The 26,237-nt window shown below is 45.3% G+C and overlaps 1 protein-coding gene across 1 annotated transcript in view; it reads right to left on the bottom strand.

Annotated features, from left to right (window-relative positions):
- The window catches only part of LOC139263956 (V-type proton ATPase 116 kDa subunit a 1-like), a 242,186-nt gene that overhangs the window by 24,295 nt on the left and 191,654 nt on the right, over positions 1-26,237 (bottom strand). The window contains exons 15-18 of the mRNA XM_070880048.1: positions 25,795-26,011; positions 19,692-19,799; positions 9,202-9,303; positions 244-361 (exon numbers count right to left, since the gene is read on the bottom strand). Of these exons, the coding sequence (XP_070736149.1) occupies positions 244-361; positions 9,202-9,303; positions 19,692-19,799; positions 25,795-26,011 (545 nt within the window). The remainder of the gene's footprint in view (positions 1-243; positions 362-9,201; positions 9,304-19,691; positions 19,800-25,794; positions 26,012-26,237) is intronic.

Raw genomic sequence — 26,237 nt, 5'->3', positions numbered from 1 at the left:
ACTTCAGTTATGTTTTCTCCACACAATTAGGGACAGTATATGAGCGGTCATTTTTCCGATTTTGCTCTCCTGACTCGGATGTGCTTGATGCTGGCACTGGATCCTACAAGATGAAAATGCTCCATTTCCCAACCCTGACATCCCTCATGAGCATCAAAATCACTTGGATTCCCAACAATTAGCAGTTAAGATATTATCAGTGACACCACTCGGTAACTGGAAGCTTATACTATCAATACTCACCAGCATGAGCCAAGCTTAAGGCCCACAAGCGAAGGTATGAAGCAGTGTTTGACACACAACCAAGGCAGTACTCAATTGTATGGATAGCCTGTTGTACAAAGGTATCACCAAAGCTGAACTGTTGAATTAAATGAAACAAAAATGCATTCATATCATCACCTGAGCTGTGCAGCATTTTAACACATCAATAAAGTAATATGGAAGTGTATCACAACATATACACTTCACCCCATCCAAAACCATGTGATCTCCTGGGAGAGGCAAAAAAACAGATAAAAAGCCCAGGCCATTTTGGGGAAAAAAATCTGGGAAATTCCATTCTGACCTATCTAGGCAATCGAAACTAGTCCAGGAGTTCACTCTGGTTGTTAAATTCCCTGCAGTACCTACCTTCTGTAAGAGGTAATCTTCGCTGCAGCCAGAAACAAATCCAGCTTTTGCTTGAAGGAATTCAGTGAGTCTGCATTCACCACATGAGAGGGCAGCTTGTTTCAGAGGTCTACTATTCTCTGTGAAAAGAACCACCCCCTGTATTCTAACCTAGATCTAGCCCTATACAACTTTAATTTGTGCCCCCCTGGTCCTGCTTAACCTATTTAATTGAAATAAATGGTCAGCTGGAACACTGCATATTCCCTTCCTTATCTTATAAACCTCAATCAGATCCATCCCTAAGTCTACACTGCTCTAAGGTAAAGGGGTAGAAACTGCCCCCCCATCCCGCCTGAACTGCAGTTATGGTTCAGGTTGCTTCTTGAGCAACATTCCGCATTTTTTTTCTTGCATCCGGAAATCGCTCTTATCATCATCATCATCATAGGCAGTCCCTCGGAATCGAGGAAGACTTGCTTCAACTCCTGACGTGAGTTCTTTGTTGGCTGAACAGTCCAATATGAGAACCACAGTCTCTGTCACAGGTGGGACAGATAGTTGTTGAGGGAAGGGGTGGGTGGGACTGGTTTGCCGCACGCTCTTTCTGCTGCCTGCACTTGATTTCTGCATGCTCTCGGCATTGAGACTCGGGGCTGGTGACAACACTTGAGGGGCGGATACGCGGCAGTGGCAACACCTGAGGGGCGGAAGTTGGGGGCGGTGTGGAGTGACCGCCGCGATGATATCACCATGGCTCTCCCCTTCACTTAAAGGGGACAACCTCCATTATTTAAAAACTTTGGCCCACTGAGCTACCAGGGAGGGTTTTGGCCTGGCACAAGAGGGAGTGCCAGGCTGCCTGTTGACGGCCCAGCCAAACCAGGGCACATAATTGTCGGGCCAACATTGTAGTTGGCCGCCAAAAAAAAAACATGGCGGCAGCGGCAGTGTGCCCTCCCCTTTAAGGGAAGCCGCACCGCCATTGCAGAAGGCTACAGCCTCACAGGACAAATGGGAAAAAAACAGGTTTTGGTCAGGCAGGCTGAAGATTTTCAGAGGGGAATGTCACCGTCGGGGGGGGTAGATCGGCAGTTCGCACGGTGAGGACATACTTACCACGGATCGGCAACAGCGAGCGGTGGGGGGTGGGATCAGGGCGCTGGGAAAACTCGGAAGGGAATTGGGCTATCAGTGGCCATTCCACGAAAAGTTGACGGCCACTCCACTCTGCAGCGTGGCTGCCAATTTGTGGTGGTAACAGACCTTAAGGAGAGGGGCAATTTCGGCCCCAAAGAGTCCCAACTCTTTTAGCCGATCTTGATAACTAAGATGCTTTAGACTTGGAATTAGTCTAGTGGCCCTCTTCTGCACCCATTCCAGAGCGCCAATATCACCCACCATGTGAGGAGACCAAAACTGGACACATATTCCAAGTGCGGCCTGACTAAGATCTTGTACAAGGACAAAACAGTACAAAACAGGACTCAATTGTCCTATGGATACACCCCAACACCCTATTTGCTCTAGCTATCACTGCATGGCATTGCTCGTGTACCTTTAAGGATGTATGCACTGGAATGCCCAAATCTCTTTCTGTCTCCACCATCTTTAATGCCTTTCTCTGGAGGGTGTATGAATGTTGAGCATTTGCCCTGCCCACATGCACAACACTGCACTTATCTAAGTTATACATCATTTTCCAGTCATGAGCCCAGTCTCCCAACACATTAACATCTGCCTGAATTAGACGAGCCTCTTCTACAGCTCGAGCACTTGCACAGGTTATGGTATCATCTGCAAATTTGAAAATTGTGCCGCCAATCCCTGAATCCTGATAATTAATAAAAATAGTAAAAAGCAATGGTCCCACACTGGTGACCGGTCTCCAAACAGATCCAAATCCATGTATAACTACTCTTTGCCTGCGTCCTGCCAGCCAGTTCTGTATCCAGCTCAATATATTTCCACTAATACCAGAAGCTCCGATCTTGTGTGGTACCTTGTCAAAAGCTTTATGGAAATCTAAGTAGACAATGTCTACTGGGCTTCCCTCATCCACCAACATTGTAGTTTCTTCAAAACATACAATTAGATTTGTGAGACATGACCTCCTTTTTTATGGTCACGTTGGGTGTCCCTAATATGTCCCTCCCTATCCAAGTACTCATATATTGCATCCTTTATGATTCCTTCAAGCATCTTACCTATTACTGATGTTAAACTGATGGGCCTATTGTTAGCCGGGTCTGCCTTGTCACCTTTTTTAAAAATGAAGACTACATGAGCCTCCTTCCAATCTGTAGGAACCAGTCCAGAGTGTAGTGATACAGGCCATGTACATAGGCCAGGGGCTCACACAGCACATGTCCCATTTCCCGAAGGATCCTCAGGTGGATATCATTCAGCCCAGCTGCTGTATCTATTTTTAAGTTCTTAAATCTTTCTAAAACAATATGCTTATCTATGTTAATGTTACTGATACAACTAGTATTAAATTCTAATATTTGAGCATCATCTTCAAGGGTGAAGACTGATGCAAAGTACTCATTTAATATTTCCACCATGCTCAGTGAGTCTTTTGTAACCTGTCCTTGAACTCCCTTCAGTGGCCCAATATAGTCTTTGCTCATTCTCTGACTCTTCACGTAACTAAAAAAGCTCTTCCCATTACTGCCACAGTTGTCTACAATCCTTTTTTCCATTAGCCATTTTGCTGATGTAATCGCAGCCTTCATTTTCTTTAGTTGTTCTTTGTATTCAATCCTATTTATTTGAGTATGTAGTGCATGGAGAAAGAGTCAGACTTAACACTGTGAGCTCAAAGTAAAGTGTGACCGTAGTCTTTTATTGCAGGTCTCCAGAGTGCCTTTCCAACTTGTGAAGCACTCTTAAGTACCTGTGCTCCCAAGGGATTATGAGATCCCTTGGGACTTCGGGGAATAAGCCCTCTGGTGGCTGTACAGAGTAAATACAAGTCCAGACACATAACAACATTCCCCTCTAAAGTCAATAGTGTAACTATTTACAATTTGAGTCGATCTGGGGCCCTTCTTGCCCTGGTTGATCGTCTCGGTGTGAAGGCTGGTGTTGTTGATTCATTTGTTGGGCCCTCGCTGGGCTGCTGTGCAGCTGGATTTGCTGGGCTGCCTGGTATCTTGGGCCCTGCAGGGCTGCTGTGGATGATGGGTTCTGCTTCGTGGTCAACTGTGGTGTCGGTTGTCACTGGTGTGTGTGTTGGGGGATCAAAAAAGGTAGGGTCCAAGGTGGGTTGCTCAGGGTAGTCTGTGAATTTGAGTTTGATTTGGTTCAAGTGTTTCCGGTGAATGAGTCCATTTGAAAGTTTGACCCAAAACACCCTGCTCCCCTCTTTGGCCACGATAGGGCCGGGAAGCCACTTGGGACCTTGCCCATAATTTAAGACAAATACAGGATCATTGACTTCAATCTCGTGTGACACATTTGCGCTATCATGGTATGCACTTTGTTGAAGCAGTCTGCTCTCTACCTGTTCATGTAGATCAGGGTGAACTAACGAGAGCCTTGTCTTAAATGCTCTCTTCATGAGCAGTTCAGCAGGTGGGATCCCAGTGAGTGAGTGGGATCTCGTACGGTAGCTAAGCAGGACTCGGGATAGGCGAGTCTGCAGTGAGCCTTCAGTTATCCTCTTCAAGCCTTGTTTGATGGTTTGCACTGCTCTCTCTGCCTGACCATTGGACGCTGGTTTAAACAGGGCAGATGTGACATGTTTGATCCTGTTATGGGTCATAAATTCTTTGAACTCAGCACTGGTAAAACATGGCCCGTTGTCGTTCACCAGGCCATCAGGCAGTCCCTGCGTGGCAAACATAGCCCGCAGGCTTTCAGTGGTAGTAGCGGACGTGCTAGCCGACATTATCTCATATTCAATTCACTTGAAGTACGCCTCTACAACCACAAGGAACATTTTACCCAAGAACGGGCCTGCATAGTCGACGTGTACCCCAGACCACAGTTTGGAGGGCCAAGACCATAAACTTAGCGGCTCCTCCCTGGGTACATTGCTTAACTGTGAGCATGTATTACATCTTTGAACACAGGACTCAAAGTCCACATCGATGCCGGGCCATCACACATGGGATCTGGCTATCGTTTTCATCATTACGATGCCTGGGTAGGTACTGTGGAGGTCATTGATAAAGGTATCTCTGCCCTTCTTGGGGACCGCTACTCGATTGCCCCAAAGAAGGTAGTCTGCTTGTATAGACATTTCATCTTTGCGCCGCTGGAACGGCTTTATCTCTTCCTGCATTTCCACTGGGACACTGGACCAGCTCCTGTGAAGCACACAGCTTTTGACTAGAGATAATAAGGGCTCCTGGCTTGTCCAGGTTTTGATCTGCCGGACAGTGACGGGTGATTGCTCATTCTCAAATGCTTCCATAACCATGGCTAGATCTGTGGGCTGCGCCATTTCCACTCCCGTGGTGGGCAATGTCAGCCTACTGAGAGCATCGCCGCAGTTTTCTGTGCCTGACCTGTGGCGGATGGCGTAGTTGTATGCGGACAACGTGAACGCCCATCTCTGGTTGCGGGCCGATGCTTTGGCATTGATCCCTTTGCTCTCGGGAAACAGGGATATAAGTGGCTTATGGTCAGTTTCCAATTCGAATTTTAGCCCAAACAGGTATTGATGCATTTTCTTTACCCCATAGGCACACGCTAATGCTTCTTTTTCAATCATGCTGTAGGCTCTCTCAGTCTTAAACAGACTCCTGGATGCATAGGCAACCAGTTGCAGATTTCCGAAATCACTAGCTTGTTGCAATACACACCCGACGCCATATGACGACGCATCACATGCTAGTACCAAACGCTTACATGGATCATACAACACAAGCAATTTGTTTCAGCATAACAATTTTCTCGCTTTTACAAAGGCATTTTCTTGGCTTTTGTCCCAAACCCATTCGTCCCCTTTTCGTAGTAAGACATGCAGTGGTTCTATCAGTGTGCTGAGACCCGGTAAGAAGTTACCAAAGTAGTTCAAGAGTCCCAGGAATGACCGCAGCTCCGTCATGTTCTGTGGCCTCAGTGCGTTCTCAATTGCCTCCGTCTTCGTGTTGGTGGACCTGATGCCGTCCGCCGCAATCCTCCTTCCCACGAATTGCACTTCAGGCACCAGGAAAATGCACTTCAAGCGTTTTAACCGGAGCCCCACACGGTTGAGCCAGCTAAGAACCTCCTCCAGGTTCTGCAGATGCTTGACTGTGTTCCGACCTGTGACCAAGATGACGTCCTGGAAGACCATGGTGTGCGGGACCAACTTCAGTAAACTTTCCATGTTTCTCTGGAATATCGCCGCCGCTGATCGGATTCCAAATGAGCATCTGTTATAAACAAAAAGACCTTTGTGCGTGTTGATGCAGATGAGGCCCTTCAATAAATCCTCCAGTTCCTGCGTCATTTAGGTTGAGATCAGATCCAGCTTCGTGAACGTCTTTTCGCCCGCCAGCGTTGCAAAGAGGTCGTCAGCTTTTGGAAGTGGGTATTGGTCCTGCAGGGAGAAACGATTGATAGTTACTTTGTAATCGCCACAGATTCTGACGGTGCCGTCTTCCTTGAGGACTGGGAAAATAGGACTGGCCCACTCGCTGAACTCGATCGGTGAGATGATGCCCTCTCTTTATAGCCGGTCAAGCTCGATTTCTACCCTTTCTCTCATCATGTACGGTACTGCTCTCCCCTTGTGATGGATGGGTCACGCCCCCAAAATTAGGTGGATGTGCACTTTTGCTCCTTGGAATTTCCTGATGCCTGGTTTGAACAGCGAAGGAAACTTGTTTAAGACTTATACACATTAAGTGTCTTCAGCAGGCAATAGTGCTCGGATGTCGTCCCAGTTCCAACGTATCTTTCCCAGCCGGCTCCTGCCTTGCAGCGTGGGACCATCGCCCGGTACCACCCAGAGTGGTAGCTTGTGCACCGCTCCATCGTAGGAGACCTTTACGGTAGCATTGCCGATTACAGGAATCAGTTCTTTCGTGTAAGTTCTTAGTTTTGTGCGAATTGGAGTTAAGACTGGTCTTGAGGCCTTGTTGCACCACAACCTTTCGAAAGTCTTTTTGCCCATGATGGACTGGCTCGCGCCCATGTCCAGCTCCATTGACACCGGGAGTCCATTTAGTTCAACCTTCAGCATTATCGGGGGACAATTCGTGGTGAACGTGTGCATCCCATGTACCTCTGCCTCCTCTATCAGAGGTTCTGTTTCATCGTGATCCTCCGTGGATCTGTCCTCCTCTGCAACGTGGTGGTTTGCAGGTTTAGCCGGCCTAGCAGCACGCCAATGGGACGTGTTCCATTGTTCCACAGCCCTTGCAAATGTATCCTTTGAATCGGCATGAATGGAAACAATGATCACCCCCGCAGCGTCAACAAGGTGTTAATAGCCTTGCATTCATCACCCTTGATGGTGGACTCTGAGTCATCTGCAGATGTGTAGCTGCAGGTATGTGTGATCTGCCCTGTCCGTTACGATTCGAAAACAACATCACTTTGTTCATAGTACTTGTAGTAGTTCTTGTGTGCTGAGAGATTTGCTTCGTATTGTCACTGGTGGCAATGAACGCCTGGGCTATCGCTATGGCCTTACTCAAGGTTGGGGTCTCTACAGTCAAAAGTTTGCTAAGTATGGTTTCGTGGCCAATGCCAAGTACGAAAAAGTCTCTGAGCATGTGCTCCAAATGTCCTTCAAATTCGCAATGTCCTGCAAGGCATCTTAGCTCAGCGACATAACTCGCCACTTCCTGGCCTTCAGATCTTTTGTAGGCGTGGAACCGATACCTTGCCATCAGAACGCTTTCCTTCGGGTTCAAATGCTCTTGGATCAGTGTGCACAAATCATCGTACGATTTCTACGTGGGTTTTGCTGGAGTGAGCAGATTCTTCATGAGGCCATACGTTGGTGCCCCAAAGACGGTGAGGAGGATTGCTCTATGTTTGGCAGCGCTCTCTTCCCCATCGAGTTCGTTGGCTACGAAGTATTGGTCGAGTCACTCCACAAAAGTTTCCCAATCATCTCCCTCCGAGAATTTCTCCAGGATGCCCACTGTTCTCTGCATCTTTGGGTTCGCTATCTGTATCTCGTCGCCAGTCATAGTGTATGGAGAAAGAGTCAGACTGAACACTGTGAGCTCAAAGTAAAGTGTGACCTTAGTCTTTTATTGCAGGTCTCCAGAGTGCCTCTCCAACTTGTGAAGCACTCTTAACTACCTGTGCTTCCAAGGGATTATGAGATCCCTTGGGACTCTGGGGAGTGAGCCCTCTGGTGGCTGTACAGAATATATACAAGTCCAGATACATAACAGGGTACATGTTTGTTTTCCCACATTTTTAACCTTATTCTTAAAAACTTTACATTTATATCCAACATCAGTCGTATCACCATCGAGGAGGGTTAGCCAATTTACCCATTCCAAATCATCTGCCATTTTGGAGAAGTTTGCTCTTCTGAAATCTGGTACGAGTTGCAGGTTCTCAGTACCTTTAGTTCTACTAGCCAACTGGAACCGTATAATGTTGTGATCACTGTTGCCCAGATGTTCCCCACACGGAGGCCTGATATGAGGTCAGGCTCACTACTAAACACCAGATCCATTATATGATTTTTTCTAGTTACTTCTTTAAGATGTTGAGTCATAAGAACATAAGAACATAAGAATTAGGAACAGGAGTAGGCCATCTAGCCCCTCGAGCCTGCTCCGCCATTCAATAAGATCATGGCTGATCTGGCCGTGGACTCAGCTTCACTTACCCGCCCGCTCCCCGTAACCCTTAATTCCCTTATTGGTTAAAAATCTATCTATCTGTGAGGAAACAATCTTGTATATTCTCAATAAATTTTTCAGCTGCACTTCCCACCATAACAGCAGGTAAACCATTGTGCCACTAAATGCCAGGAAAATTAAAATCACCCACCAAACAAAGGTGGCATTTTGTATTAAAAGCATCAGTGATCTGTTTCCCTAATAACTCATCACGTTCAAGTGTCTGACTTGGGGGCCTATAACAATTAGCGATAATTAATCCCTGCCCGTGAGCTTGGTCCACTTGAACCCAGATAGCTTCAACTGAACCTGATGAGGCAATATCAAGTCTCTCTCTAGCTGTCTGATTCTCACTGATAAAAATAGGAACCCCACCTCCCCTTTGACCTACCCTATCCTTTCTGAAACCTTTGTAGCCCTTTAGGTAAATTTCTGTGCCATCATTGTCATCTAGCCATGTCTCAGAAATACTCAAATTCTCCAACACAGCAATTCTAACAATTTGCTTCTAACACGCCTTGTATTTACATTAAAGCAATTTAAAGGTCTCCCATCTTATTTCTTAAAGTTATTAATGCTTGTTTGCTTCCTATCTGGTTCATCTATGTAGTTATCATGTGCAGTAAGCCTAACTTTTAACTGATCTGCACTATCCCGACTGAATTAGTTTAAATGCCTGAGCTTTTCATCGAAACATCGATACTGTAAACATCCATACAATACTTAGTCAATGTTAATAAACTTACTATCAATCTTACCTTACCCTTCCATGATAATTTACCTTTTCTTCCTCCCAGTGACTCTTGCTTTCTCCCCCATTAATTTCTTGCCCACTGTGCTCAGACTGGAGAATGGACACTTTTGACCTGTCACACGGGCGTACCTTGATAGAAGAACCATTCAAACTCTCAAAATTCATCAATAATAATACATCTACTTAGTAGGCTGGACCAAAATAAAATAATGCAATAGCATTAGTAAACCAAATTAATCAGTAAAAGAATATTACTTAGTTGTATCAATGTGATTTAATCAGAAATTATTTCTGGCCTCCTCAATTGCTCAATTGTAAATGGGCTCCAATCAACAAAACTTCGGCCAATTGGGGGCTTTCCTTGGCCGAGAGGGTGGGTTCCAATCACCTCAGCAATGCTTAGGTGGGAGGGGTGCAAGGTGCTTGGCTCCAAAATGTTAGGTACTGCTCAATGGGGTGGGGGGGCGGTGCTGGCTCTATTCTTGCTCCTTACAAGGGGGGAGTTAAGTGTGGGTTGTGAGGTCCCTTCCATATATCAGACCTCATTGCAGGAGGATGGACAAGTACATGCTGATGGGGCAGGGTGGCACAATGGCTCTGTTCAGTGAGTGGGGTAATCATAGGTTTGTGTTGTGATCTTAGAGTTTCCACTAAGTGGGCGAGGACAGTCAACTTTTCTTCTAAACTCAGATTCTTCTGACGGGCTGGAATGCATCTTTTGTTCAATTCAGTTTCCTGCTCTGTGGGTTTAAAATTATGGTCCGTGCAGTGCTGAGGGAGTTCTGTACTGCTGTAGGTGCCATCTTTCATATGAAACGTTAAACCGAGGCCCGTCTGCCCTCTCAGGTGGACGTAAAAGATCCTATGGCACTATTTCGAAGAAGAGCAGTGGAGTTATCATGGGGTCCCAGCCAACAGTTATCCCTCAATCATTGTCAATAAAACAGATTATCTGGTCAGTATCACATTGCTGTTTGTGAGAGCTTTCTGTGCGCAAAATTACTTTGACGTTTCCTACATTACAACAGTGAGTATGTTTCAAAAAGTACTTAATTGGCTGTCTAAATTAATTAATTAATTAACTTCCTTCCTTCCTTCTTTCTTTTCTTTTTTCCTTTCTTTCCTTCTTTCATTCTCCCTTCTTTTTTTTTTCTTCATTGCCTGGCACTTGTGTAGCGCAAATGTTACTTGCCACTTATCAGCCCAAGCCTGAATGTAGCCAGCTCTTGCTGCATTCGGGCATGGACTGCTTTATTGTCTGAAGGGTTGTGAATGGAACTGAACACTGTGCAATCATCAGTGAACATCCTCACTTCTGACCTTATGATGGAGGGAAGGTCATTGATGAAGCAGCTGAAGATGGCTGGGCCTAGGACACTGCTCTGAGGAACTCCTGCAGCGATGTCCTGGGGCTCAGATGATTGGCCACCAACAACCACCACTATCTTCCTTTATGCTAGGTGTGACTACAGCCAGTGGAGAGCCTTCCCCTGGTTCCCATTGACTTCAATTTTACTTGGGCTCCTTGATGGTAAACTCGGTCAAATGCTGTCTTGATGTCAACGGCAGTCACACTCACCTCACCTCTAGAATTCAGCTCTTTTGTCCATGTTTGTCTGGAGCAGGGCGGTCCTGGCGGAAACCAAACTGAGCATTGGTCAGCAGGTTATTGGTGAGTAAGCGCTGCTTAATAGAACTGTTGAGGTCACCTTCTATCACTTTGCTGATGATTGAGAGTAGGCTAATGGGTTGGTAATTTGCCGGATTGGATTTGTCCTGTTTTTTTGGACAGGACTTGGCAGGGCAATTTTCCACTTTGTTGAGTAGATGCTAGTGTTGTAGCTGTACAGGAACAGCTTGGATAGTGGCACAGGTAGTTCTGGACTACAAGTATTCAGCACTACAGCTGGGATGTTGTCGGGGCCCATCGCCTTTGCTGTATGGGGTGCACTCAACCATTTCGTAATATCACGTGGAGTGAATCGAATCGGCTAAAGACTGACTTCTAAAATGGTGGGGACCTCAGGAGGAGGTTGAAATGGATCATCCACTTGGCACTTCTGGCTGAAGATGGTTGCAAATGCTTCAGCTTTGTCTTTTGCACTGACTTGCTGGGCTCTACCATCATTGCATGTTCGTGGAGCCTCCTCCTCCCGTTAGTTGTTTAATTGTCCACCACCATTCACGACTTGATGGGGCAGGACTGCAGAGCTTTGATCTGATCCATTGGTTGTGGGATCGCTTAGCTCTGTCTATAGAATGCTCTTTCCGCTGGTTAACATGCATGTCATCATCATAGATGGTCCTTCGAAACGAGGATGATTGCTTCCATGCCAAAAAAGGATAAGTTCATAGGTGTTCCAATGAAGGACCTAAAATTCCAGGTCCTGAACTACATCCTGAAGGGTGGAAGATGCCTGGGCGTGGATTTTTTTTAACGTGTGGTGGCCGTTGCACACCAGCCACCACACGGGCTTGACAGAGCTAGGTCTTGGTCCGTGGCAAGGGTTATCCAAGACGACTGGTGACCTGCTCTGCTGCATGGACCTGGTGCACACATATCGCAGTGTGGGCTGGCCCTTGCTGCCCCTGGGCCCCTGGCCCCAAACTCTCACCTCCGCTGCACCCCGATCACATCCCTCTACAGTCTCTCACCACTCCTTTGCCCCGATCTCACTGCTCCTGCTGTATCTGCCCACACTTCAATCATCGACCTAGACTTTGCTGACGTCACTCTTCGCTGCCGTCGCAGCTCATGCTGCTCCCTGGAGTGATACGCCTCCATGCTGTTCCCAGGGCTTCTGCTCGCTGCTCCTTTTATGGCCCCGACCTGCCGCTGGTGTTCTCCTGCACATCGGTTCCTCCACGCTGCTCCCAGGCCACATGCATGTAGAGCTGTGTTGTATCTTCACCGGGTTGGCACCTCATTTTTAGATATGCCTGGTGCTGCTCTTGGCAAGCTCTTCTACACTCCTCATTGAACCAGGGTTGGTCTCCTGGCTTAATGGTAATGGTAGAGTGAGGGATATTCCAGGCTATGAGGTTACAGATTGTGGTGGAATACAATTCTGCTGCTGCTGATGGCCCACAGTGCCTCGTGGATGCCCAGTTTTGAGCTGCTGGAACTGTTCCGAATCTATCCTTTTTAACATGGTGGTAGTGCCACACAACACAATGGAGGGTGTCCACAGTGTGAAGATGGGATTTGTCTCCACAAGGACTGTGTGGTACTCACTCCTACCAATACTGCCATGGACAGATGCATCTGCAACAGTTAAATTGGTGAGGACGAGATCAAGTAGGTTTTTCCCTCATGTTGGTTCTCTCATCATCTGCCGCAGGCCCAGTCTGGCAACTATGTCCTTCAGCTCTCGGCCAGCTCTTGGTGATGGATATTGAGGTCCCCCAACCAGAGTATATTCTGTGTCCTTGCTGTCTTCAGTGTGTTTTTCAAGTGATGTTTAACTGATTCATCAGCTGAGGGAGATGGTAATCAGCAGTAGGTTTCCTTGCCCATGGTTGACCTAAAACCATGAGACATCATGGGGTCCGGAGTCAATGTTGAAAACTCTCAAACCCAGTCCTTCCTGACTGTATACCGCTGTGCCACCACATAAGAACATAAGAACATAAGAACATAAGAATTAGGAACAGGAGTAGGCCATCTAGCCCCTCGAGCCTGCTCCACCATTCAACAAGATCATGGCTGATCTGGCCGTGGACTCAGCTCCACTTACCCGCCCGGTCCCCATAACCCTTAATTCCCTTATTAGTTAAAAATCTATCTATCTGTGACTTGAATACATTCAATGAACTAGCCTCAACTGCTTCCTGGGCAGAGAATTCCACAGATTCACAACCCTCTGGGAGAAGAAATTCATTCTCAACTCGGTTTTAAATTGGCTCCCCCGTATTTTGAGGCTGTGTCCCCTAGTTCTAGTCTCCCCGACCAGTGGAAACAACCTCTCTGCCTCTATCTTGTCTATCCCTTTCATTATTTTAAATGTTTCTATAAGATCACCTCTCATCCTTCTGAACTCCAACGAGTAAAGACCCAGTCTACTCAATCTATCATCATAAGGTAACCCCCTCATCTCCGGAATCAACCTAGTGAATCGTCTATGTACCCCCTCCAAAGCTAGTATATCCTTCCTTAAGTAAGGCAACCAAAACGGCACGCAGTACTCCAGGTGCGGCCTCACCAATACCCTATACAGTTGCAGAAGGACCTCCCTGCTTTTGTACTCCATCCCTCTTGCAATGAAGGCCAACATTCCATTCGCCTTCCTGATTACCTGCTGCACCTGCAAACAAACTTTTTGGGATTCATGCACAAGGACTCCCAGGTCCCTCTGCACCGCAGCATGTTGTAATTTATCCCCATTCAAATAGTATTCCTTTTTTTGTTTTTTTTCCCAAGGTGGATGACCTCACACTTTCCGACATTGTATTCCATCTGCCAAACCTTAGCCCATTCGCTTAACCTATCTAAATCTCTTTGCAGCCTCTCTGTGTCCTCTACACAATCCGCTTTCCCACTAATCTTTGTGTCATCTGCAAATTTTGTTACACTACACTCTGTCCCCTCTTTCAGGTCATCTATGTATATTGTAAACAGTTGTGGTCTCAGCACCGATCCCTGTGGCACACCACTAACCACCGATTTCCAACCCGAAAAGGACCCATTTATCCCGACTCTCTGCTTTCTGTTCGCCAACCAATTCTTTATCCATGCTAATACATTTCCTCTGACTCCACGTACCTCTATCTTCGCAGTAACCTTTTGTGTGGCACCTTATCGAATGCCTTTTGAAAATCTAAATACACCACATCCATCGGTACACCTCTATCCACCATGCTCGTTATATCCTCAAAGAATTCCAGTAAATTAGTGAAACATGATTTCCCCTTCATGAATCCATGCTGCGTCTGCTTGATTGCACTATTCCTATCTAGATGTCCCGCTATTTCTTCCTTAATGATAGTTTCAAGCATTTTCCCCACTACAGATGTTAAACTAACCGGCCTATAGTTATGGGCCTTTTGTCTACCCCTTTTTTAAACAGAGGCGTTACATTAGCTGCTTTCCAATCCGCTGGTACCTCCCCAGAGTCCAGAGAATTTTGGTAGATTATATCGAATGCATCTGCTATAACTTCCGCCATCTCTTTTAATACCCTGGGATGCATTTCATCAGGACCAGGGGACTTGTCTACCTTCAGTCCCATTAGTCTGTCCAGCACTACCCCCCTAGTGATAGTGATTGTCTCAAGGTCCTCCCTTCCCACATTCCTGTGACCAACAATTTCTGGCATGGTTTCTGTGTCTTCCACTGTGAAGACTGAAGAAAAACAATTGTTTAAGGTCTCAGCCATTTCCACATTTCCCATTATTAAATCCCCCTTCTCATCTTCTCAGGGACCAACATTTACTTTAGTCACTCTTTTCCGTTTTATATATCTGTAAAAACTTTTACTATCCGTTTTTATGTTTTGCGCAAGTTTACCTTCGTAATCTATCTTTCCTTTCTTTATTGCTTTCTTAGTCATTCTTTGCTGTCATTTAAAATTTTCCCAATCTTCTATTTTCCCACTAACCTTGGCCACCTTATAAGCATTAGGTTTTAATTTGATACTCTCCTTAATTTCCTTGGTTATCCACGGCTGGTTATCCCTTCTCTTGCCGCCCTTCTTTTTCATTGGAATATATTTTTGTTGAGCACTATGAAAGAGCTCCTTAAAAGTCCTCCAATGTTCCTCAATTGTGTCACCGTTTAGTCTGTGTCTCCCGTCTACTTTAGCCAACTCTGCCCTCATCCCACTGTAGTCCCCTTTGTTTAAGCATAGTACGCTTGTTTGAGACACTACTTCCTCACCGTCAATCTGTATTACAAATTCAACCATACTGTGATCACTCATTTCGAGAGGATCTTTTACTAGGAGATCGTTTATTATTCCTGTCTCATTACACAGGACCAGATCTAAGATAGCTTGCTCCCTTGTAGGTTCTGTGACATACTGTTCTAAGAAACAATCCCGTATGCATTCTATGAATTCCTCCTCCAGGCTACCCCGTGCGATTTGAGTTGACCAATCGATATGTAGGTTAAAATCCCCCATGAATACTACCGTTCCTTTTTCACATGCCTCCATTATTTCCTTGATTATTGCCCGCCCCACTGTGAAGTTATTATTTGGGGGCCTATAAACTACGCCTACCAGTGACTTTTTCCCCTTATTATCTCTAATCTCCACCCACAATGATTCAACATTTTGTTCATTAGAGCCAATATCATCTCTCACAACTGCCCTGATATCATCCTTTATTAACAGAGCTATCCCACCTCCTTTCCCTTCTTGTCTATCTTTCCGAATCATCAGATATGTTTAATTCCCAGTCTTGGCCACCCTGCAACTACGTTTCTGTAATGGCCACCAAATCATACCCATTTGTAATGATTTGTGCCGTCAACTCATTTACTTTATTTCGAATGCTGCGTGCATTTAGGTAGAGTGTTTTAATACTAGTTTTTAATCCATGATTTTTAGTTTTGACCCCTCCTTCAGCCCCTTTACATTCAGTGGCCCTTTTTGTTTTTTGCCTTGGGTTTCTCTGTTCTCCACTTTTACTCATCTCCTTTCTGTCTTTTGCTTTTGTCTCCTTTTTGTTTCCCTCTGTCTCCCTGCATTGGTTCCCATCCCCCTGCCACATTAGTTTAATTTTTTTTTAACAGTATTAGTAAATACTTTTTCTAGAACATTGGTTCCGGTCCTGCCTAGGTGCAGACCGTCCGGTTTGTACTGGTCCCACCTCCCCCAGAACCGGTTCCAATGCCCCAGGAATTTGAATCCCTCCCTGCTGCACCACTGCTCAAGCCACGTATTCATCTGAGCTATCCTGCGATTCCTACTCTGACTAGCACGTGGCACTGGTAGCAATCCTGAGATTACTACTTTTGAGGTCCTACGTTTTAACCACACAACTCGAGAGCAAGAAAGCAGCTCTACAGACGCCTAAAGCCGAGGTCCAACAAAAACCACGCGACCTAAAGAACAGATGGTGGGTGGAGAAAGCGCAGGATATCCAGCAACTGGCCGACAACCATGACATGTGTCGACTCTTCAGCGCAGTCAAGACCACCTATGGCCCAAGCACCCAAGGCCCTACCCCGCTGCTGGCCGAGAATGGAGAGGTACTCATCAAGGACAAAGAGGCAGTCAGTGCTTGCTGGAAGGAGCACATCGAAGATATCCTTAACTGAGACTCTGTCTTCGACGTGAGTGTCCTCGACTCCGTCCCACTGCATGCCACACGCCACCATCTCAGCACAACCCCAGCTCGGCATGAGGTAGGAAAAACCATCCGACAACTGAAGAACAACAAGGTCTCAGAAGCAGATGGAATCCCCACCGAAGCAGTAAAACATGGTGGAGAAGCACTATCGGTGCGAATACACAATCTCATTTCTCTTATCTGGAAGGAGGAGATCATGCCAGGGGAACTCAGAGAAGGGGTAATCGTGACCATCTTCAAGAAAGATGACGTTCAATTGCAGTAACTACAGAGGAATCTCCCTGCTGTCAACCACAGAGAAAGTCATCGCAAGAATCCTCCTCAATCGTCTTCTCCCTGTGGCTGAAGTGCTGCTCCCAGAGTCGCAATGCGGATTCCACCCACTAAGGGGCACAATGGACATGATCTTCATCACGCGGCAAATCCAAGAGAAATGCAGTGAACAGCACTAACCCCTGTACATGGCCTTCTTTGACCTCACAAAGGCCTTCGACACTGTCAACCGTGAGGGATTATGGAGCGTCCTCAAATTTGGCTGCTCCCAAAAATTTGCCACCATCCTTCGCCTGCTTCATGATGGCACGCAAGCCGTGATCCTGACCAACAGATCTACCACAGACCCAATTCATGTTCGAATTGGGATCAAGCAAGGCTCTTCTCGATCTTACTTGTTGCAATGCTCCACCTCACCTTCGGTAAGCTCCCCGCTGGAGTGGAGCTAATCTACAGAACAAATGGGAAACTGGTCAATCTCCGCTACCTCCAGGCCAGATCCAAGTTCGTCGCATCTTCTGTCATTGAATTACAGTACGTAGACGACGCCTGCGTCTGCGCACACTCCAAGCCATCGTCAACACCTTCACTGAAGTGTACGAGAGCATGGGCCTTACACTAAACATCCGTAAGACAAAGGTCCTCTACCAACTTGCCCCCACCACGCAGCACTGCTCCCCGAATATCAAAATCCACGATGAAGCCTTGGACAACGTGCACCATTTTCCATATCTCGGGAGCCTACTGTCAACAAGGGCAGACATCGATGACGAAGTCCAACACCGCCTATAGTGTGCCAGTGCAGCCTTCGGTCGCCTGAGGAAGAGAATGTTTGAAGATCAGACCTTAAACCTGGCACCAAGCTCATGGTCTACAGAGCAGTAATGATACCCGCCCTCTTATATGGCTCAGAGACATGGACTATATACAACAGGCACCTCAAACCACTGGAGAAGTACCACCAACGTCAGAGTTCTTGCTCAGGCCAACATCCCCAGCATCGCATCACTGACCACGCTCGGCGGGCCACGTTGTCTGCTTGCCCGATATGAGACTCCTAAAACAAGCACTCTACTCGGAGCTCCGACACAGGCAAGCGAGCCCCAGGTGGGCAGAGGAAACGCTTTGAGGACACCCTCAAAACCTCCTTGAAAAAGTGCAACATCTCCACCGACACCTAGGAATCCCTGGCCCAAAACCGCACAAAGTGGAGGAAAAGCATCCAGGAGGTCACTGACCTCGAGTCTCTTCACCAAGAGTAAGCTGAAGCCAAGCGTAAACAGTGAAAGGAGCGCATGGCAGCCCAACCACCCCACCCACCCGTTACTTCAACCACCGTCTGTCCCCCCTGTGACAGAGACTGACTGTAGATCCCGCATCGGACTCATCAGTCACCTGACAACTCATTTTTAGTGTGGAAGCAAGTCATCCTCGACTCCGAGGGACTGCCTAAGAAGAAGAAGGTGGGTCTGTCCTGCCAGTGGGACAGGACATATCCAGGGAGGACTTTGCAGGGTTGGGTGGGCTACTTGTGCCTTTGCCATATTCGAATCCGGTATCTAGTGGCCTGTCTGGTTTTATTCTTATTGTATCTCCGAGGGGTTTGATCCAATTGCGTGGCTTGATACGACTTTTCAGCAAGCAGTTAAGAGTCAACCCGATTCCTATAGGTCTGGAGACAGTGTTTTGTTCCTGGGTCTGATAATGAAAGTGTAAGGAAACAGTTCATTCTTAACTTTAAGCTTTTGCCTGTTAAGTAAGTTTCTGTTGAAAGGACAGTTTAAATTAAAAAGCATTCCAGTCAGTGGGATTTAGCTGATAAGTTACTGTACAGACACAGAACAAGCTGGGAGTGTTTAAGCTGATAAGATTTCAGCAGAGGCAACAACAGACTTTCTTTGTTAGATGAGATGGCTGTATCAACTTCTATAAGTCGTGCAGCTGCGTGATAGTTGACAGGTTAATGATGCCATCTTTTTGAGAGCGAGGATGGCCAACTCCTCTGAGAACATTCTTGAGGATTTTGGTCAAGTAATAACTAGAGTGTTGGGTCTCTGTAACTGTCTCCAGTTGAGTGACTTGATTGACAGTTCAGCAAAGGTGAAGGCTTGGGGAGTTATTCTTGTTAAAACTGAAGATCAGCTAATTGGATGAGGTAATACTTTGAAACATTTCTCACATAGCCAGAGTGAAAGAAAGGCATTAAAAGAGAGTTGTTAGAATAGATACTTCAGAATTCAACAAGGCTTGGCCAGCTGCTAAACATTCAAGCTCGAAACCTGTGATGTGGTGAATTCTCCATACTGTACTGTACGTGTGATCCTAAGTATGTATAATTATTATTAATAATAGTTTTTATTGTGAATGTGTGATTATTGGTAATAATAGTATGCTTAATTCATATGATAGCCAATAAATGCCTTTGAACACTATTAACTTATGGAATAACACAAATTTATAAGTAAGAAAATCTATTCCCCAACAAAAGGACAGAAGGGATGTTTAAGCTCTCAAGACACCTACAGATTCTGTGATGAAGAAAATTTAGAGTTCCTTTGTGCTTCTGATTTCATGCCTTCCAATCTCTCAATGATATGCAAGAGTTGGCAATCAGACCATCAGGAAGAGGAATTGGCCTCTAATTTACTTGAGGATCTGCCTATTTACAGTAATTAGATCTTGTGGCTTTAAAGGTTCAGCTTAATTAAACACAGTTACACCTTAATACCGGAATTAATACACTGTGCATTACATGTTATTATGCCATTATAAAGCAGTGCAACCTCTGCCTTACTGTGAGCAAAGCCATGGGAGATTCACCAGTATAAAATAAACACTGAACGCTTGTGTTAAAAGACCAGACCGAGGAAGGTCACTTGAACACATTAAACATTCGTCTGCTAATATCTAGGCTCAAAAGGGTGACAAGTCAGATATGCACACGTCCTTACCATATGTTTTGTTCTTTGGTGGTCACTGTACAGCAGATAGGGCTTAATAAGGAGCATCCACGGAACTGTCAGCAGAGCAATGAGAACCAAGAATGTTTGGATACTCCTCTGGGGAAAAAACATTTTCTTTAAGAAAACTTCTTAGATACACAAGAGGATATCATACAGCAATTTATTTGGGGAAAAAACACAATGAACAACATAGAGACATCGAAAATAGGAGCAGTAGTAGGCCATTCGGCCCTTCGAGTCTGCACCGCCATTCAATATGATCATGGCTGATCCTCTATCTCAACACCATATTCCTGCTTTTTCCCCATACCCCTTGATGCCTTTTGTTTCTAGAAATCTAACTAACTCCCCCTTAAATATATTCAGTGTACTCAAATCCTCTTGCAATGAAGGCCAACATACCATTTGCCTTCCTAACTGCTTGCTGCACCTGCATGTTTGCTTTCAATGACTGGTGTACAAGGACACCCAGGCCCCTCTGTACATCGTCACTTCCCAAGCCATCACAATTTAAATAATTTTATTTTTCCTACCAAAGTGGATAACTTCACATTTATCCACGTTATAGTGCATATATCATGTGTTTGCCCACTCACTCAACCTATCTAAATCGTCTTGCAGCATCTTTGCATCCTCCTCTCAATTCACAGTCCCACCTAGTTTTGTGTTGTCAGCAAACTTGGAAATATTATATTTGGTTCCCTCATCCAAATCATTTCTATATATATTGTGAATAGCTGGGGCTCAAGCACCGATCTCTGTGGTACCCCACTAGTCACTGCCCACCACCCCGAAAAAAAACCATTTATTCCTACTCTCTGTTTCCTGTCATTTAACCAATTTTTAATCCATGCCAATACATTACACCAATCCCATGTGCTTTAATTTTGCACACTAACCTCTTATGTGGGACTTTATCAAAGGCCTTCTGAAAATCCAAATACACTACATCCACTGGTACTCCCTTATCTATTCTATCAGTTACATCCTCAAAAAACTCCAGTAAGTTTGTCAAACATAATTTTCCTTTCATAAATCCATGTTGACTTTGTTTAATCCCATTGATATTATCTAAGTGTGACTTTATCACATCCTTTATAGTACAACATTCATATCATTCCAGCTTCAATTCTGATTGTGCTGATAATGGCTACGAGCTTCATGTTAACATTTTTAAACACATGCACAAGGAAGGTGCTGAATATTGCCTGCATCTCTGAAGTCCTGTTGGAGCTGTTTGAATTAATTGTGGTGGACACCATTGTGTATAAATCAATGTTCTTATTAATTCGATCTAAGTGTTCAATTTCACCCTTTCTTTCAGTGTTATTCAGGAATGGAGTATATGCACCCTTAGATGGGATTGTGTCAGGGTTCATGATGTATTTTCTCTGTCTCCCTCACATCTCTGATTCCTCCTCATGCCTTTCTATATCTAATCTCACTAATGTCTATTGAAGCACATCATGCTTGTCATCTTCCTTAAACGTGGTTCCCTCCATGCCCTTCTGCCCCTATCTCAGCTCATCTGCTGCTGAAACTGTTATCTTTGCCTTTGTTAGCTCTAGACTTGACTATTCCAACGCACTCCTGGCCAGCCTTCCATTTTCTACCCTCCGTAAACTTAAGGTCATCCAAAACTCTGCTGCTCATGTCCTAACTCGCACCAAGTCTGGTTCACCCATCACCCCTGTGCTTGCTGACCTAAATTGGCTCCCGGTTAAGCAATGCCTTGATTTTAAAATTCTCATCCTGGTTTTCAAATCTCTCCATGGGCTCACTCCTCCCTATCTCTGTAATCTCCTCCAGCCCTACAACCCTCCAAGATATTTGCACTTCTCCAATTCTGGCCTCTTGAGCATCCCCGATTTTAATCACTCCACCATTGGTGGCCATGCCTTCAGCTGCCTAAGCCTCTATGCCTTGCTACCTCTCTCTCCTCCTTCAAGACTCTCTTTAAAACCTAGGCCATCTGTTGTAATACCTCTTTATTTGGCTCGGTGTCACATTTTATTTGATAATGCTCCTGTGAAGCACCTTGGGATGTTTTATTATGTTAAAAGTGCTATATAAATGCAAGTTGGTGTTGTTGCCCTCCCATCTTTATTCAACCTCATCTTTCACATAAACTTCCAAATGGGTACCCCACAATTGTGGCATCTCTTGGAATATGTCCACTCTCCCGAGGACTTGATCACCAACAAAGCAATCTCTCATCAATTCCTCTTCTCCGTCACCAGCCACATCCCTCTAACTTCTCCCAGCCCCATTACTCTTACTGTCTACCTGTACTAAAACTCTTCTCCCAGCTTTCACACTAATTCACTCTTAAATTCGCAACTCATTTTCTGTTGGCTCTTCATTCATCACTACTTTGAGCTGCTGAACTGCACCCTGTCCTCTGCTTTTGGCAGTCTCATTCCCAGAAAGACTCTCACTATCCCCCACCCATGCTGTTCCCTTGATACTGTCTCCATCATTGCTCCCGAGTCAGAAGGGTGCAAACCTACGTGTATCTGATGCACGACTACTCTGGTCATTCTTTGCAAGATCTGGCTCAATCAGGACAAAAGCAGCAATGTCATAATAGCATTATTGCATTCAATTTCCCTTCTCAATCACACACCATCCCAATAAGACATATATCACCATTCCTTCATTGTTGCTTAGTCAAAATCCTAGCATTCTTTCATTGTAAGAGTACTATTACCACAAGGACTGTGGAGAGTCAATATGGAGTTCCAACACCATCTTCTCAGTTCTCAGAGCTACTAGAAAGGGACAATAAATGCATCCATGCCAGCATTGTCTACATCCCGAGAACAATTTTTAAAAATCACCGTGCCTCACTTTCTTCAGTTAAAAATGCCTATGACTCCAGGAGCCTCCTGGAAGACAAGGATAATCCATGGCTCCTCTTCTCCATGATCAACTACTTCCTCAAACTCCTTTCCTCCCCAATTCTCTTCGTTCGTACATTTTATGTTAAATAAACCAGCTTATTGATTTACATTATCTATCCTCTCACTAGAGTGCTTATGAGTTTGCCTTCCAAGAGATAGAAGAAATGAATGTGGAGCACGTACAAGTTCACAGAATCCAGTACACACATCCGGAGGTCTTACAGTCAGAGCTCCTCGATCATGCCGTATAAGTAGATAATGGTTACAGTTATTCTCTGAGTGTAGGGGACCTGTGGGATGCTTATGGGAGTTACCAAGGATGATGAATCACAAGATATATCTAGTGCAGACCATAACATTCACAAAATATTCCTGATATAGGCAGATTACTGGATGAGAAGCCATAAGCTAACATTTACACTATCATGGCCTTTCTCAACTCAAACGTTCTTGCTTGTGATTTATTATGCCACCCTAACTCATGAGATGTAAAATATATCTTATATTTCTTTATTCAGTACTCTTGCTATCTGTAATGCCTTTCCTAGTTTCCTGAATGTCTTCTGCAGATTTCAGGAGAATCTCTGAGTCTTCTTGTTGGCCATTACATGGCTGACAATCTAATCTTCAAAATCATTGCACAGCTGTACTTCAGGTGCCAGAACCCCACATTATGGAGCACTGAGGCCTATGGAGCACTTGATGCATATTGTGCTTAATAAAGTGCCCCAGAAGTCTTTATAGTGCTAGGTTCACTAAGGCCCCCAAATATTTAACTTAGACCTGAATACTACACTTGTTCTCCACAGGAGGTTGACAATTCCAACTATAAAATTAAAGTATCAAAAACATTTTGTATAAGAATCAGGACAGAATTTGCAACTTGGAAATGGAGATTGAATTAAATTTGCAACCTGTGATGCAATTATCCCATCCTCTCTAATTCTACATTGCCTGAAATCTACACTTGCTCTTGACTTTCTGGCTACAAAGCCATGGAAGGTCAGCTAATCTAATGATACTAGCAATATCTGAATGTGTGACATTATTTCAATACTCAGATTGAAGACTCTGCAGCCATAATAAAATGAATAGTTATGTGGTAAGTGGTGTGATCAGATTGTGTGACATTATTTTAATACCCACATTGAACCTTCAATAGTGCTTATAATTATAATTATTGCTTTAAAACTTGTAACAACCCCCTATATTATTAATTATATTACTAAGAATGACTGAGGTTATTTAAATGTATAAAATGCGAGGTTATCCGCTTTGGCAGAAATAATAGAAAAGCACATTATAATTTAAATGAAGAAAAATTGCAAAATGCTGCAGTACAGAGACCTGAGGGTCCTTGTGCATGAAACACAAAATGTTACTATGCAGATACAGCAAGTGATGAGGAAAGCAAATGGAATGTTGGCCTTTATTGCAAGGAGGATGGAGTATAAAAGCAGAGAAGTCCTGCTACAACTGTACAGGGTATTGGTGAGGCCACACCTGGAGTACTGCGTACAGTTTTGGTCTCCATATTTAAGGAAGGATATATTTGCATTGGAGGCTGTTCAGACAAGGTTCACTTGGTTGATTCTTGAGATGAGGATAGGTTGAGTAGGTTGGGCCTATACACATTGGAGTTCAGAAGAATGAGAGCTGATCTTATTGAAACATATAAGAAAATGAGGGGGCTCGACAAGGTGGATGCAGAGCGGATATGTCCACTCATAGGGGAAACTAAAACTAGGGGACATAGGGCTCAATTTTGCCCAATCCTGTTTTCTGGTGTATTGCCAGAGTTACGCCGGGTTTTTAGGTCCAGAAATGCGCCAGAAATTCTTGTACTAACTTTCCACGATTTTTATATTGCAATCTGGAGCTGCGCAACGTGTCCAGTCGCCTTGGATGGGCGGAGCCTGCTGTCTGTGCTGAAAAGGCCTTCTACGCATGCACCGGAAAAAAAACGTACGTTTTTGACATCGCTGCAATGGACGCGTATGTGGATTACATTTCCGAGTTGGCCCGGGCCGAAGGGCTTGCCAGTCCATCCGCTCCCTCCCCCGCGGACCCTCTCCTGGCCCTGAGTGAGTGCCTTCCCGATCTGCTCCGCTTCCCGCCCCTAGCCCGGGCCGAAGGGCTTGCCAGTCCGTCCGCTCTCTCCCCCTGCGGACCCTGGCCCCGCATGCCTTCCCGGTCTGCTCCACTCCCCGCCCCTAGCCCGGGCCGAAGGGCTTGCCAGTCCATCCGCTCCCTCCCCCGCGGATCCTCTCCTGGCCCTGAGTGAGTGCCTTCCCGATCTGCTCCGCTTCCTGCCCCTAGCCCGGGCTGAAGGGCTTGCCAGTCCGTCCGCGCTCTCCCCCGCGGACCCTGGCCCCGCGTGCCTTCCCGGTCTGCTCCACTCCCCGCCCCTAGCCCGGGCCGAAGGGCTTGCCAGTCCATCCGCTCCTCCCCACTGACCCGCTCCAGGCCCTGAGTGCCTTCCTGGTCCACTCCGCTTCCCACCCCTAGCCCAGGCCGAAGGGCCTCCGAATTCATTACGTGGGCCGATTTCTTTAACTCTCCGCAAGAGTTTTCTCGAGAGGCCACATACACTGGTCTAAGCAGAAATGGAGTAACTATCAGCTGGCCAAAGTTCACTAAATGGCCACAATTGGCATAAGTGGCTGGTTACACCCCCTTTGGATGAAAATAAACTTACCTAAAAAAATCGTAACTAAGTGAGTTATGCTGGTGCAAATTGATTGGAGAAACTGTGGATTTTTAAGTTAGGCCAGAAAAAGCAGCCTGCTCCAAAAAAGCGGCGCAAATAACTGGGGAAAATTGGGCCCATTGTCTTAGAATAAGGGGTCGCCCATTTAAAACAGATGAGGAGACAGTTTTTCTCTCAGAGGGTTGTAAATCTGTGGAATTCTCTGGCCCAGAGAGCTGTGGAGGCTGGGTGATTGAATATATTTAAGGCGGAGATAGACAGATTTTTGAATGATAAAGAAGTAAAGGGTTATGGGGAGCGGGCAGGGAAGTGGATCTGAGTCCATGATCAGATCAGCCATGATCTTATTGAATGGCGGAGCAGGCTCGAGGGGCCAAATAGCCTACTCCTGCTCCTATTTCTTGTGTTCTTATGTTCTTAAATAACAACAATTTTCCAAACAACCAAAAAGACTCACTCAGATTTCTAAAATGCTCACCTGCTTACAGTAGAAAGGTGTCATTGAGAGGCCACTGTCGTTAAACATTAACATGTTGATGAAGTGCTCGAGGATGCTGGGAGCGGTTTCAGACTCAGACACGGTGAACCTGCACCACTTGAAGATTATCAAGAAGACCAAGTAGCCAAACAGAGAGGTCAAGAAAATGACCTCTGGGATAAACTGCAGGAAAATGTTGTTAAGTTCCTTAAAGTAACTGAAAGTAAATGCAGAAATGTTTTAAATGAGTAAATCTGAATTAGTCACATGTGAAGAGAATGTTTATGAAGTTGTACCTGTCATTATGGTCAATGTAAAGCTGCAGAAATCTATATTTTTAAAATTGTACTTAAGACATATTGCACAATAAAACACATTTCATTTCCAATGGGGCAGATTTTCAGCTTTACTGCCTGGGTATTATGCATTGTATAGGCAGAGTG

Source organism: Pristiophorus japonicus, chromosome 5 (genome assembly GCF_044704955.1).
Source record: "Pristiophorus japonicus isolate sPriJap1 chromosome 5, sPriJap1.hap1, whole genome shotgun sequence".
NCBI lineage: Eukaryota > Metazoa > Chordata > Chondrichthyes > Pristiophoridae > Pristiophorus > Pristiophorus japonicus.
The sequence above is the reverse complement of the archived record's forward strand: the minus strand, read 5'-3'. Positions and strand labels throughout refer to the sequence as shown.